The 14,111-nt window shown below is 40.4% G+C and overlaps 1 protein-coding gene across 9 annotated transcripts in view; it reads right to left on the bottom strand.

Annotated features, from left to right (window-relative positions):
- Positions 1 to 14,111, bottom strand: part of cadpsb (Ca2+-dependent activator protein for secretion b) — a 59,677-nt gene that overhangs the window by 8,076 nt on the left and 37,490 nt on the right. The window contains exons 12-22 of one of the 9 annotated variants that reach the window (XM_084039830.1): positions 11,361 to 11,497; positions 11,047 to 11,234; positions 10,215 to 10,316; positions 10,041 to 10,104; positions 9,816 to 9,939; positions 8,510 to 8,578; positions 4,754 to 4,860; positions 3,727 to 3,756; positions 1,822 to 1,978; positions 1,580 to 1,721; positions 707 to 868 (exon numbers count right to left, since the gene is read on the bottom strand). In XM_084039830.1, the coding sequence (XP_083895956.1) occupies positions 707 to 868; positions 1,580 to 1,721; positions 1,822 to 1,978; positions 3,727 to 3,756; positions 4,754 to 4,860; positions 8,510 to 8,578; positions 9,816 to 9,939; positions 10,041 to 10,104; positions 10,215 to 10,316; positions 11,047 to 11,234; positions 11,361 to 11,497 (1,282 nt within the window). Of the gene's footprint in view, positions 1 to 706; positions 869 to 1,579; positions 1,722 to 1,821; positions 1,979 to 3,726; positions 3,757 to 4,753; positions 4,861 to 7,590; positions 7,624 to 8,509; positions 8,579 to 9,815; positions 9,940 to 10,040; positions 10,105 to 10,214; positions 10,317 to 11,046; positions 11,235 to 11,360; positions 11,498 to 14,111 lie in introns of all 9 variants that reach the window. The other 8 variants (XM_084039832.1, XM_084039836.1, XM_084039831.1 and 5 more) reach the window with 8 other exon arrangements.

The raw sequence follows: 14,111 nt of genomic DNA, 5'->3' as shown, positions 1-14,111 counted from the left end.
TGTTTCAAAATTTAAAAAAAATAAATATCCAAATTGATTTTCACTTCAGCACAGGCCCTCTCTCAACATCCATGTCCCCAGGCTGGTGGGGCTCCCTCAAAGAAGTACTAAACAAACCATGCAGACCTTTAAGGGCGCCCTGAGTAGAGCTCATTGGGAAAGTGCTGCAGGAAAGATGTGGAGTCAGGAGGGGAGGTGATAAAGCGGAGAGGGGGAGGTCTGAACACGCTTCTCCGCACTACCATCTCAAATCCAATCCATTATCTTCTCTCCCAATTAGACTACTGGCAGGTGGTCAAGGTCAGAGATGAATGCGGGGCCATTTACAATCTCTACAGTGTGCTAAAAATCAAAGATATATATATATATATATGTTTGTTTTGGCCTGTATCTCCACACCTCAGCTCAACGGCATGCATGTTGAGACAGCGTTTGTCATGTTAGAAAGCAGAACCCCATCTACTCTAACACCTCTCAGACTGCCCTTGGCATGAACATGGACATAGTCATGAAGTTTTCAATGAGAGAAAAGACACTTAAATTGATTAATTGAGGTTTTTTTGTTACATTTGTTACCAATAAGAGACAGTAGAAATGTTGCATTTTGTCTTTTTTGAAAAAATGCTATGAGAAAACATTGGCTGAGGGCATCTTCATACCAAGGCAGTCTTTGCTTAATAATTCTAAAGTAAACTAGTATACACACTCGGAGTCATATATAGCAGCCATCCATGACGGGGTAGAAAAGCTAGGCATTTGTGGAAGGTTAACTGATAGTCCTGCTACTGGCACTGGCAGATTTGGTACTTTGGGAATTTGGAGGTTCACATTTGGTAGATTCACATTGGGCAGATTACTTGTTAAACTCCTGCAGAAAAAGACAGACAAAAAGAAAAAAAAGAATCCATAACAGTGGTGAGCTGCAGAAAGCCATGTAACACTCATCATAAAGTCAACGTAAAGTCTGAAATTAGGTGAAGACAGGAACAAACAGTTGCACACGTAAACAAGACAGACAGTAATCATCGAAGCACACATTATATACATTATGCACGTAAAAACTGTATTGAATGCAGTGAGAGAAGCAACTAATACTTATAATAATGAAAAGAATAAACAAACGTTTTATCTTAATAAAATTTAAAATTTAAATAGAAAATGCAAAAGCAAAAGAGTGAAAATCACAAGTAATGAATTATAACGGCAACATAACAGACTGGAGGCCTTTTGTTTCTGGCGACATGTCAAAGCACACATTATGAAGGTTAGTTCACAAAACAAAACAACAGAGATATTAGGTGTTGGACCGACCCAATGTGTCGGAGAGAAATTGGTCAGACACATACATTACTCAAAGACTATTTTCAGAATGAATAACCCGTTTCTTTCAGAGGAAAAATCGTTATTCCGGAGCACTAATGGCTCATTCTTTTAAAAAGTGAACCTATAAGAAGCCTGGGTGAACAGAACAGCTGCTTCCCCCAGATTTCTCAGCCTCCACGCAGTCAGTCTGTCATCTGAGTATAAAAGCCTTGCATCTCCAACCATCCTCCTAGCTATAAAGACGGAGGCTCCTTACTTTACAGGCTCCCAGGACTCTCGCTCAAAGCCCTTGTGAATTGACTGTGCTATGGAGGACTCCATCAGATCCACATATCTAACCACCAGAGGAGCATACAGGTCCTGGAGGTGTTTGTGGAACTTTCCATTGCACAGATGATCTGTGTAAAACAAAGAGACAGTAACAGGAATACATCAGTGTTTTTATAAAAGACATACAAATATAGAAATTGTCTAGAAAATCAACGCGGGGGGGTTTACAGTCTGCCCGGAGGAAGTCATTGAGCAGCTGGAATAAGGGGAAGCTGTCCCAGCTCTCAGGGGACTGGATCTCCAGAGCGGCATCCATGTCGATGGCATAGAGGGCCAGGAAGTTTTCTGCATGCTCCACCATGAGGTCTGTCCACCATGCAAATGCCTACGGACACAGCAGGAGGGAAGAGGAGCCGGTGAACAAGGGCTCCGGTTAACAGATGAAATGACACAAGGAAAGGAGGGAATAAAACCCACACCAGGAGCTCGCCGGTCCTTAAAGAGGATATACTTCTGGGTTTATGTATGCTCTTTGTATGTGAAATGAATAGAATATGCATTATATGTTCATAAATACTTAGACTCAAACATAGTTTTCACAGCAAGAGTAGGACATCTGAATTGTGTGAAGTGTGTGTCGTGTGTGTGTGTTTCCGATTGCAAATCCACTGTTCTTATCGATTCGGGGTTCAAAGATGGGATTAATTGTAAGTAAGGAAGTTTATACGAAGCAAAAATAATCACACAGTCGGGTTGCATGTCCGTGCCTTGTTATATTGATGACAGCTTCTATAGGTTTAAGGTGCTTTTTCTCATGCAAATGTGGAGCTCCCTGCATGCCGTTCTCTCAAGCTCAGAGATGAAGGGAACCACCATTCACATCACTGACAAACCCATAGCCTGCTCGATGCGAATGTGACTCATGCACATCCTTCACGGGGAGCACACCAAAGACTGCAGCACACAGCAACTCTAGTGTTGGAGTGCATCTGTTCCAATTAGTTAAGTAAGTCTGGGATTCGGCTGACCGTTTTTTAGCACCGTCAGGATTCCGTCGCCCTTTGACAGCAGGAGTACAGTACTTTGCTTCGCTGGCAGTCTTGGTTTTGGCTTATTTGCTTATCATTAAGACTGACACGTTGCCAAGTTCCATAAATTCATCTTTCCAAATGATGCCGCATGCTTATTTTTCAAATCTTTTATCTATTATTTCCCCATCACAACGGCAGTGGAAACCTGACTTACCTGTCTACTTACCTGCTCACTCCCGAGAAAAACTCCTTTAAAAAATGCCTGACAGTTCTAATGCTAGAGGAACAGGCAGCAAACAAAGCTCTTCTCCATCACATTCAAGGAGAGATACTCTTATTGTGGACGGGGGGGTGGGGGGGTTCAACCTTTGTTAGAGGTTAAGGGGCAAATACAGGGCTCTGAATGCTCTAGGGCGGCCCCAGTGTTCAGCCAGGCAGACTTTAGGAACACTCCTGAGGGAGAGTACTGATGCAGAAGGGAGGGGAGGAAACGTGGCATTGTCTACTGGACATGCACAAAGCATTATGGGAGTCTCTCATTCAACTTGACTACATACCTCTTTTCCCTGCTTGGACAGTCACCAATCATATGACAGTGAGAACACAAGAAGATGTACAGAACAATAAAGTATTTTTGAGGCATTTGTCTTAAGAAGGGTTTTTGAAAACTAAGGATAGACAGCAGAGAGGAATGGAAGAGGAGAAGCTGGGGAAAGTAATGCTTGAACAAGTGCGGACTGTGAAATTAATCGCTGGATGGAGGGGAAACAAAATGTTTATGGTGGATCAAACTTCAAAAAGGTTCACATGGAGCATACTTTGGGATATTTACTGGCTCAGCATGCTTGGAGAGAAAGGAAACCTCTTCATGGCCGATGAACATGCTTTATGATCACAATTATGTTGTGCAAGCTACAGTGCCTTTTCATTTTTTCGATAAACATGTTTGCTCACTTCTATGCGTAACAACCCACCCATTCGCTACAGTATCTATGAGATCATTCTCTGTCTAGAAAGGTGCCTCTTGCCATAGTGGCGCACATGCCATACAGGGGGGTCGTGATGGGGACTGAAGAGGAAAAAAGAAATTTAAATACTGTACCGATTGATCTCCAGAACTTGTGACTGCCGCCTGTCAAGCATATTCAGAGAGATACAATAAATCTGCTTTATCTGTATGTTCTAAGATCACATTGGATCACCTTCAGATCTACACAACTACACATACTCATCACGCTTTCCTACCAGCTCAGTGTTTAAAGCAGCAAACAGGATGCAATAAATACACTATTATCAGTGGTGGGAATGTCACCTTCATTATCTTGCTCCATTACATTTATTTGACTGCGATAGTGACTATTTTTATTTTACTTATTTATTCTAACACAAATAAGACAAATGATTAGCTTATAAATATAATGCATTGTTATACATTAAACTAGTGCTTTCCAATCTTTTTAGCTTGTAACCCTGACAAAAAATGAGTTGTGTGACTGAACGCCCCCTCTAAAATGTGTGTAGCGTACCTATGTATTTTCATCTTTACCTCCCTTTAATCTCCTCAACCCACTCACTGATGCATCAATATCCACAATCTAATAAACATACAGATTTTCTGTGGAATAAGTACTTTTATTAGTGATACTTAAAGTATTTTATGCTAATAATACTTCTGTGATTCTATTTAAGTAGGATTTTAAAAACAGGACTTCTTAAGGCGTATTACTACGTTGTTGTACAACTACTTTCACTGAAGTAAGATTTGAGTACTCCTTCCACCACTGGCTACTCTTCCTTCTAATTGTGCCAAAAGGAAAACGCGCTAAATATAAAGCTGTGATCAGTGGAAAGAATTGCACACATGATATCCATTTATTCCTAACTTACAGTCAAACACTCTGACTCCATGTAGCAATGGTCTGTTGAACACCAATTAGAGCTCTACTAAATTAAATTAATTGCTGAAAGGTTTGCTGTTTTCTTTTTTAGCTACCCATAGATGAAAGCAGCTTTATTTATAGAAGGCTGATAATAAGACTAACTCCCTGCTGAGGGGCGGAGTGAGATAAGAGTGAGAGTATAGAGGGAGAGTTGTTTGAGGAGGAGAGGAGGAGAGGGTTCTCACTCACCTCCGCATGGTGTTCCTGGTTCTGCTGGAGGACCTCTATGACTAACTCCGCCAGGCGAATTGTTTCCTCCAGCTTTTTGGCAGGCGTGACTAAGCGGCCTACGTTCTCTGAGACAAAAGGATGAGGATGAGGGATGAGTGGTTAGTCAAGCACAGAGAAGGATTCCAGGGGGATTTTTTTTTTATGACTATTCAGAATTTTTTTTCCTTGTCTATATTTTTAACGATTTAACAAAAATGTATAAACACAGTGCTTACACTGTGATGTTTATCTACCATACCCGCGTAACAAATACAAATGTGTTGTCATTTCTATGCATTTTTGGGCTGTAAGACATAAAGCAACATGACTAATGTGTTTGTAGGACAATCTTACTCATGTTGGAAGAGAATCAGGCACGAGAATAGTGGCGTTGAAATGGAGGTGCAATGTGGCATCAAGAACATGCATATTGTGAAGGGGGTACTGAATAAGCCATCTGCATAAGGAGCTGTTGCATGGTTAAAAAAACAAAAAAACACTTAATGCGCACACACTGTAAAAATAATTCATTAGTACTGCTTAAGTTTTCTTTTAAATTTAAGAGATGCAATTCTTATCCAAATATGGGTCTAATATTATATTACAGACAACTCTTTATGTTGCTTTAGAGTGGAGCTGCAAGGCAACATTTAATTCATAACTGTCTGTGCAGAAATTTTTTTAGACAATCAAATGTATTAAAAAAAAAATCCACAAGTTAAGACATAAATCCATAAGTTAAGACATACATTTCCAAGTTATATCGAATTTAACCTTTTTAATCAATACTATACAAAACGGCCTTTCCTAAAGTAGTTCATAGATTCACCATTCTGACTCAAAACACAGCAAAATACACCACTAGATGCTTATAGAGTGTGTATGTGAATCTGTTTTATTCCTTATGACTATTATCTCATGCATTAACAAACTAGTACCTGCTAATTTGAATGAATGACTTCAGGTGTGCTTTAATGAATGCTTTTACAGTGTGACGGTGTTGCATTTGCCATCATCTAAAGTTTTGCGCACTAAAAACTGCTTTTGCCCTCTTTCACATATCAGCGTTGGCCTATAATTTGCAAAAGCTCCAAATCGCTTGCTTATACCTTTGTTGACAGAAGGATCTGGTGAGACAGTTAAACGCCATGAAATGGGATTATTAAAACAGTACGGCTATGAGGGATGATATGTGCATAATTTGAACATGGAACTGAATGGCTACACAAATCAAAAGCACATATATACATAACTATACATAAAATATTTGTGGTTTTTACACTGCGGTTCTGACTGGGGGAAGGGGGTCTTGTGTTGCTTTCACTTTTAATATACTAAGTAGTAGCATCTCAAATATTCTGTAGGCATTTCTACCTAAGCAATAAAAACATGCATGTTTTGGGGGTTCTGGTTGGAAAATAGATTAAATAGGATCAAATCTGCCACTTGAGGTTCATCATGTAAAAGCTTATCATCAGGGGAAATCTGAGACATCTACAGAGCTGAGATCATACTCGAGAATTTGTCTTTTGGGACATTTATTTGACACTAATGGATAGACCACATGGATTTGTATTGCAGAAACTATATATTCTGTGGTCACAATGCACTGTGAAGGGGAGCACAGTGGACCTTTGTGGCTTCATCAGCACCGTGAACGCATTTTCAATCTGAAGTTATACATTATGCAATATATTTATGATGGTACTGTTAAACACAGAACACCAATATGCAGTGTGTCTGACTACTGTGGGATATTATAGAGCGTGTTCACCAAAATTACAAGAAATGTTAGACAAACAAGCTGAACAAACTCTTTTAAACATATCCTCGGTGGTATTTAGCCATGCAAATTGTTTGGTGACAAACGTCTCAGTGGTATTTATCTCACGGCATCTGCAAACAGAGATGGCTGGATGTACTCCCGGCTTCATGCTTTCTTGTTTCCTGAATTGTTTTGTACTGGTTTGTGTGGGAGTTTTAGCTATTTAGAATTTATGTTTTATGCATTTTTATTATGTTTTATCTATTCTATGCTCACGACTGTGTGTTTTAATGTTTCATTCGACTGCAAGACAAATTTCCCGGTGGGGACAATAAAGTTGAGTTGCAGTTGAAATGCATAAAACCCACTGTTTACTTGACTGTATACCACCAACATAGGACATATTTATAGTTTGCTTTTTTTGAATAATGGTTGAATTGATCCTAAAATGACGACCATATTTGATTTAAATGTATGATCATATAAGGTTTTATATGACATTAAGCAAACATGTTTACATAAACAATCCCATTGTCGAAAATACGATCTTTAGTGGAAATGTTTGCTAATATTTGTTCCTCTTTTCTTGAAAATGTGTGACTTGTTTATGTAAGAGATTGTATTACTCTATAATTATTTTACCAAAATGTTGGTTAAATGTTTTGTAGCCACATACAACCACCTCGCCCCATAACTTCTCTGTGAATACAACACTGTACTACCGCTAATGGAAAGAAAACTTCCACAACAAACTAGTGTTGAGCCACATCAGAAATTATATAAAGGAATACAATCTCCAATTATTCACTTTATATAAAGATGCTTAAAACATGCCAAGACATCAGAGAACTTGAATGAGTGTGTATATTACAAGGGTGTATAACATACTGTATGGAAGATGTGCTACAGGTATATTCTGTGCATACATGCATATATTCTGTGTCTGTTGACAGAAGACATTTGTGTGGCGGGGTGAGGGGATAGGTCTGTGTGCATGTACATGTGTGTGTGTGTGCAGTGTGGCTAAACCACAAGCTAAACATGGGTTCACCTGGATCCTTTTGATCCTTTTGACCTTTCTCAACTTCGGCGAGAAAAAAGGAGAGAAAAGATAAAGAGGAGATGTTTAGAATTAGCACGGTTTTAGGGTTATTTTCACGTTACATGGGAAGGGTGGGGGGGGGGGGGGGCTCAGAGTTGTTATTCATCATCATGTGACCCTTTCAAATAATCTGCTGGGACGGTTTCAGCTCCAGGGAGTGAGGTTTCTAGGCAACAGACAGACGTCACAAACATACAATAGAAAACAGAAACACTGAAATATTAGCCTGTGGAAAAATTGTAAATTAAAAAAAGTGATAAGATGTTTGTTAACAAACAGACAAAACTCAAGACTATCGTCGACAGGTAAGACACACAAACAGCTGCCAAGGATCATAGACGGGACACACTGAGTGAATTTAATACACAAACAGGAGCTGTTGAATCCATACACCCTAGACACTGTCCTGGCCTCCCCATACAACAGCTCTGTCGCGAGATGCTCCTTCTCTATCTGCCTTTGCAGCGCGGTGAAAGAAAAGCCTACCTGTTTGGCACAGCACACCACTGACACAGACCAAAGGACTGGAGGAGATAACAATGTAAGCAATGTAAAAATGCATTCAAGTCAAAGGAATAGGCATCCAACCAAAAGAAAGAAGCTTACAGACCAGACTGCTCATTCATGTCCATCACAGACAGATGGTACTACTAAGAAAGGACCCCGACTGATTCAGTGTGGTACTCGCTCAGATCTCTCAACTAGTGCTCCACCACTCACGCTCACAGACAAAAGGCACACATAACACAAGCATGGGCGACAGCAACGTCTCCGAAAGGAAGAGAGGAGGCAGAAAGGGGGGGATGAGGTGACAGGGTGCTGGAAGCAGACAGAGAGAGACCAGGGAAAGGATGATGAAGGTACTCACGGATGGTTAAATCCATCACTTGAGACGCCAAGCAGAAGACAGGGTGCTCATACATTTCCCTCTTTTTTCCTATAAAAAAGGATCGGGGCATGCAAGAGGCTGGGGTCAGAGGTGGGAAGGCTAGAGGTCAGAAGGCTGATGGGAAGAGGGCTGTCCAGGTGAAAACGACATTCTGTTGGCCAGGAGGCAAAGTCAAATGTTTGGTTTATTTTGAATCAGGCGCCTCACGAGGACAGTGGGAAGTAAATTCACATAGCATGGCAAGATAGTAAGGTTTGAATCCTTAGTATCTTTAGCACCCCGGGGGATTTCTTTCAAGGCATAAACAACATCAGAGTTTTCTATGTAAATGTGCAAAATGCATGTCAATGCATTTTAATGGGTATACTGGAAGCAAAAGACACAGCAAGAGGGAATAAGACATTACAAAATGTCTTGCCATTTTTTTCATATGTAATCTATGCCAGTAAAGAAAAGGCTATGTTGTTATGTCTCAAAGCACATGCAGGTGGCTGATGCTGGTTTGTAGATGTTCAATCCCAGCATTCCTTTTGATTAAAGGCCACTTATCACAAGGTCAAGAAATAAAGTGATAACTGTGGCGGAGGAGAGAAAAAAAAAGCAGAGCAGAGAGCAGGGAGGGAGAGGAAGAGAGTGGTCTTCAGAAAGAACATAGGGTAGAGGTGGAAGGAGAGCTGCCGGTATTACAACGCAGGAGAGTAAAAGGGGGGCTGGGGGGGCAGTCAGCTGGAGGAATCAGAGAGGTAAGAGCTACAGATAGTGGGAGAGGGGGAGTGTGCATTCAGTTAAGCTGAACTCACAGTCCAATCATCAAATATTACAGGCCGGGATACTACACAGCTCGAACAGTCAAGGCACAATGAGAGATCAGCACATCAAAAAAGATTTCAGGGCTTTGGATTTGAATGCATTTTTACTCACACACCTCTACACAAAAGCCAACTTGACCTACAGAACAGCACAGAGCTAAAGCAGGCCTGAAACAAAGGAGAGAGTTATTGGACTGAGAGACAGAAAGTGACCGACAAACTGTCACAAATAATTTGGGATGCCACAAATCATTTGGGATATGGACACAAATATACCATATACCAAAGTGACTTCACCATGTGTAAATAAATGAATAACAGTGCCAAGTACAATCTGATACTGGAGCGAGGAAAAGGAGTATACGTGTAGTTACAGTATTTTATTCCACACACAACCGCTGGCTGAGCATTTTAAATCTGAAACCATACATGGTTAAAACACTGTATTCCCATACACTTACATGTAAATGATTTACCTTCAATTTGAGCATATTCTTTAATCCGCTCGTAGTTGAGCTGAGCGGCCTGCTCCAAACATTTGCGGATCACTCCTTTAACTTCTTCTGGTGGAACTGGGGTCACAATGTCCTTCATCAGGACCTACAGGCCACATTAAGGGAGTTATATAACCTGTTTTCATTATATCACAGTTGATGCTTCATGGGGTATTACATTTTTTATACATATTTATGTTTACAAACCCTCTCCAGCAAAGATAAAGTAGCCTTCAGTGCTCCCTCTGGACGACCGAAGGGGAAACAATATCTATGAGGGAAGACGTAGACAGAAAATGTAATAAAAGTTGATAAATCCCATGTATCGTATAATGTTTTGTGACGTTTGTGGCGATGCGCTGTTGTTGAGTCGGCAGTCACCTGAAATTTACAATCTGGTTTTCCAATATCACACGCAACCGCTCCTTGATGTCCTCAAAGCGCTCCTTCTCGTCCACTTTCACTGTGCTCAGCCCGTCTGGCCTATGAGGATCACACCCACATACTTCAACCCAGCTGAAAACCCGATGAGGTTCAAGTTATGCAACATCTGAGTCCGACAGGAGCAAGAAAAAAAAAAATACACTGGACGGAAAGCTTTGAGCTCCCACGACTGCAAATTGTGTTTCTTGCTTTCCCTTTGTGTTACATGTACAAATAAATGACAATGGCTCACCTTTTTTGCCCTTGAATGAGTGGTATTTTGGAATCCTTTCTCATTCTAAACTTGAACATGCGTGCTTGTTTAGAAGCAGTGCGAGGATCTGGGCTTTGGGAGCACTTTGGGGACATTAGGGCCTCATAGCCCAGCGGCCCCCAGTAATTGCTGCCCTCTCTGACTTTAACGGACGCATGGGAGGATGAATAATATGGACAGTAAGAGACTATGGCAACAAAGGACAGAGAGAAAAGAAAACAAAGAAAAATGGTAGAAAACAAGGAAATATGTAGAGATATACAATTGATTAACAACATAACATGTAACACAAAAAGCTGCCAAAAATGAACATAACATAAAATTAAACAATAATATGGCAAAAAGATGGAAGACATAAAAATCCGGAGGATGAGACTGACTCCTCTATTCTGTTCCCACCTGCTATGTGTGAGCTTTCAGTTTGCGACAAGAAATATAATTTGCATTGTTCAAATCCTGTTTATCAGTGTCATTTACAAAGCACAAACACTTTCAAAAGATGGTATCAGGGCACACCTGTTCCCATGGACATGGGAGGCACAAAAAGCGAAGCTGTAGTGAAGAAGAGTGGGGTCAATAATAGCTCCACTTTCTGCTCTTTCCAGAAGATCGCGCAGGTAACACAGGTGTCTGTGACAACCTCGAACTCCATTCCTGGCACAGTACTCATCCAAGACGAACACCTGGCCTGGGCTAAACCATCCCTGCACAACGCAAACACAGACGGGGACGGCATTACTGTATAGAAGCTAGCAAATAAAAATAAAAAAGTCCACCACCGTAAACGTACTCATGCGATGACGTCGTGACAGGCACGGGGAGTCACTCACCAAGCAGCAGAAGGTGTCGTTGAGCCTGTGGTCCAACGTGAGTCGCTGCACCATCTCAAAAAGCGAGGCGTGGTCAAAGCTACAGGGGTTAGCGGAGATAAACTCATCCATGCCATGTTTCTGAGCTCTGTCAGCGTCTATCCGGCCAACGGCACAGGGGAAAGAACACGGTTCAGAGGAGAAGACATCAGGCAAACAGCAGGTCTTCATCACAACACAGAGAAACCACAGGGATTTTTTAAACTACTTCTAAGGGCAAATTATAAACACTTACAGCTTACATTGTCAACTTGCATTGTGTCAAACAGCGTAAAGAGATTTAATGTATTGGTGGATGAGATTCTCTAGATCTGACGCTAGTCTCAGAGGCACAGGTGCTTCTAGTGTATGTGCATGCATGAAACTTGGTACAGTATGTCACATTTCCTGATATTTTGCAGGGTCATACACCTTTAAAGACCAAAACCATGTTTGGAAAAAGTGCTGGTTAGATGGAATTAGATGCGTTCTTTTTTTTTAATGTATTCAATAGATTCTGCCATTCGCAATTGTTGAATGTCACTCAGGTCCTGACAAATGTTTGGGACGTGTGCTAATAAAAAAAAGACAGAAATATAACAAAAGAATAATTAATCTGAACACACTGTAGATATACAGTATAAAAGTGCTAATTCAAGAAAAAAAGTTATCGACTGCAGATTTTTCTCCAGTCATGAATCCTCGAAATTCATACTCTTTCGGACTTTTGTTTGTCTTGCATCATAACTTTTCCCATCAAGAGGACTTTCAGACTTTTAAAAAACTAATCCTGCACTGTGAAATTCAATGGAGAAAGAACATTAGTAACATCCAAAAAAATGGTAATGAAACTATGATGAAACTCAGTAAATATGGGTGATGAAAGCATGGTGAATAATCTGTTTTTATGTCTCTAAACCAACAAAGATAACATCTACTAACTAAACTAACCACTTATTGTGTTTTGTAAAATCTACAGCTGTCGGGAGACAAAATGATGGAGACGAGGATGATTCAAAATAGATAAGAGATGCAGTTATGTCCTCGGTGTGAGTGACAGGTGTCATGTCCATGAAACACTGACATGGGTGATGATGATTTGGGAAGGGGGGTAGGGGGGTTAGGTGGAGGCCTGATCTTGGCTGGGCAGGGCTGGGGTAATGTAAAGAGCCAAACTGACATCTGCCAAGGAGAAAGGGTATAATATGGGTGCACTGAAATGTTCTTTAAAAAAAAATGAACCTACAGAGGGCTACAAGTCAGGAAATTAGCTTATTTGTTTCAAATCTGAGAAGAAAAACCTGTGAGACAAGTAAAGTAAAAATGTAAAAGTAAAATGTCGACGATGGAAATAAGAGATTGTTTGAAGAAGAGAGACAAGACATCATAAGTCATAATGTGAACACGTGAGGGATGGAAACATCAAGAGGAGACGGTAAATGGCAATAGAAGTGAACCCGGTGCTGGAAACCGTAGCAGGATGAAAGTGGACAAGACAACCTTTTAATGGGAAAATAAGACAGCGGTCGAACGATTGCTGGACGAAAGTGATGACCATGAGAGGAAGATTCACTCGGGACCAGGTCACAAAGAGAGTGATGTTGTGGATCCGTGTTCAGATAGTGAGTTACATTCAAAGAGAGAACAGAAAAGTGCCTGAAGGGGTTGGGCTATGACAGACAGTGAGTGGGCTATATCTCCTTTGGTTGGGTTGAATGAGGAAATGGAGTTTAAGTCCAGAATACACTCAATATTACAGCAGCATTAGCAGAACTTACAATAATGATAATGACTCTCAACCATAAATCAAATTACCAAATTACCAAAGTGAATAGGCGAGTACTTTTGCATACATATAAAAATTATCACATGCTGGAGAACAGTGTGACTTTTGATTGAGCTTTTTTTAAAATGTCATGCACATCTGCAGACCCATTTTCAAATTTGCATTTGGCATTCCTTTTTTTTTTTTTTTTTTCTCTACGCATTTGCAAGTTGACAATACTTGAATATGTGGCAGTGTATTCATGATTTCTACAGAGCACATCCAGGCATACCACTACCGGAGAACTCTAATAGGGTAGCAATACAATTTGGTGCAAGTACATGGGTAAATAGCATGAAGCCGACAGAGGCAAAACTGTATCATTCTCTGGGAGATGGGGGGAAATGAATGAAAACTCCTGCATTTGTACAAAAGTATGGACACATGACACAGGTGTTCTCCTATTCAGGCAAAACAAAAGGGCAGTCAAAAGAAATCAAAATGAGATCTCTCCTTTCTGAAGGTGTAATACCAGTCTAGCTTCTATCTACAGGCCCATCTACGGTAGGGGGGAGAGGGGGGAGGAGGGGGTCCGGAGTATTTTATCGTAAGAAGGGGCGGCATTAGCTACTCCTTGTCTTTGGCATTCAGAATACTCCGCATACATATTTGCCAACTCTCATCGAGAAAAGTTCAAAGAAAAACAACTAAAAGCATTTGAGCCCTCTGAAGTAAAGCATGATCGACACTTAAGTGTAAAAACAAATTTCACTCATGCATAAAATATATTTTGAAAAATAACTGCATCACAGACTGCCATCATCATTCACACTTTATCGACACTCCTATCTTTAAAATAAAACAAACAAAAAAAACAAACATCAGATATGTTCATCAAACTGCAATACAAGGATCACCAGCTTGTTTTTAGCTATTAGGATTTATATTATTATTATATAATTTAAACA

Source organism: Eutrigla gurnardus, assembly GCF_963514095.1.
Source record: "Eutrigla gurnardus genome assembly, chromosome: 2".
NCBI lineage: Eukaryota > Metazoa > Chordata > Actinopteri > Perciformes > Triglidae > Eutrigla > Eutrigla gurnardus.
The sequence above is the reverse complement of the archived record's forward strand: the minus strand, read 5'-3'. Positions and strand labels throughout refer to the sequence as shown.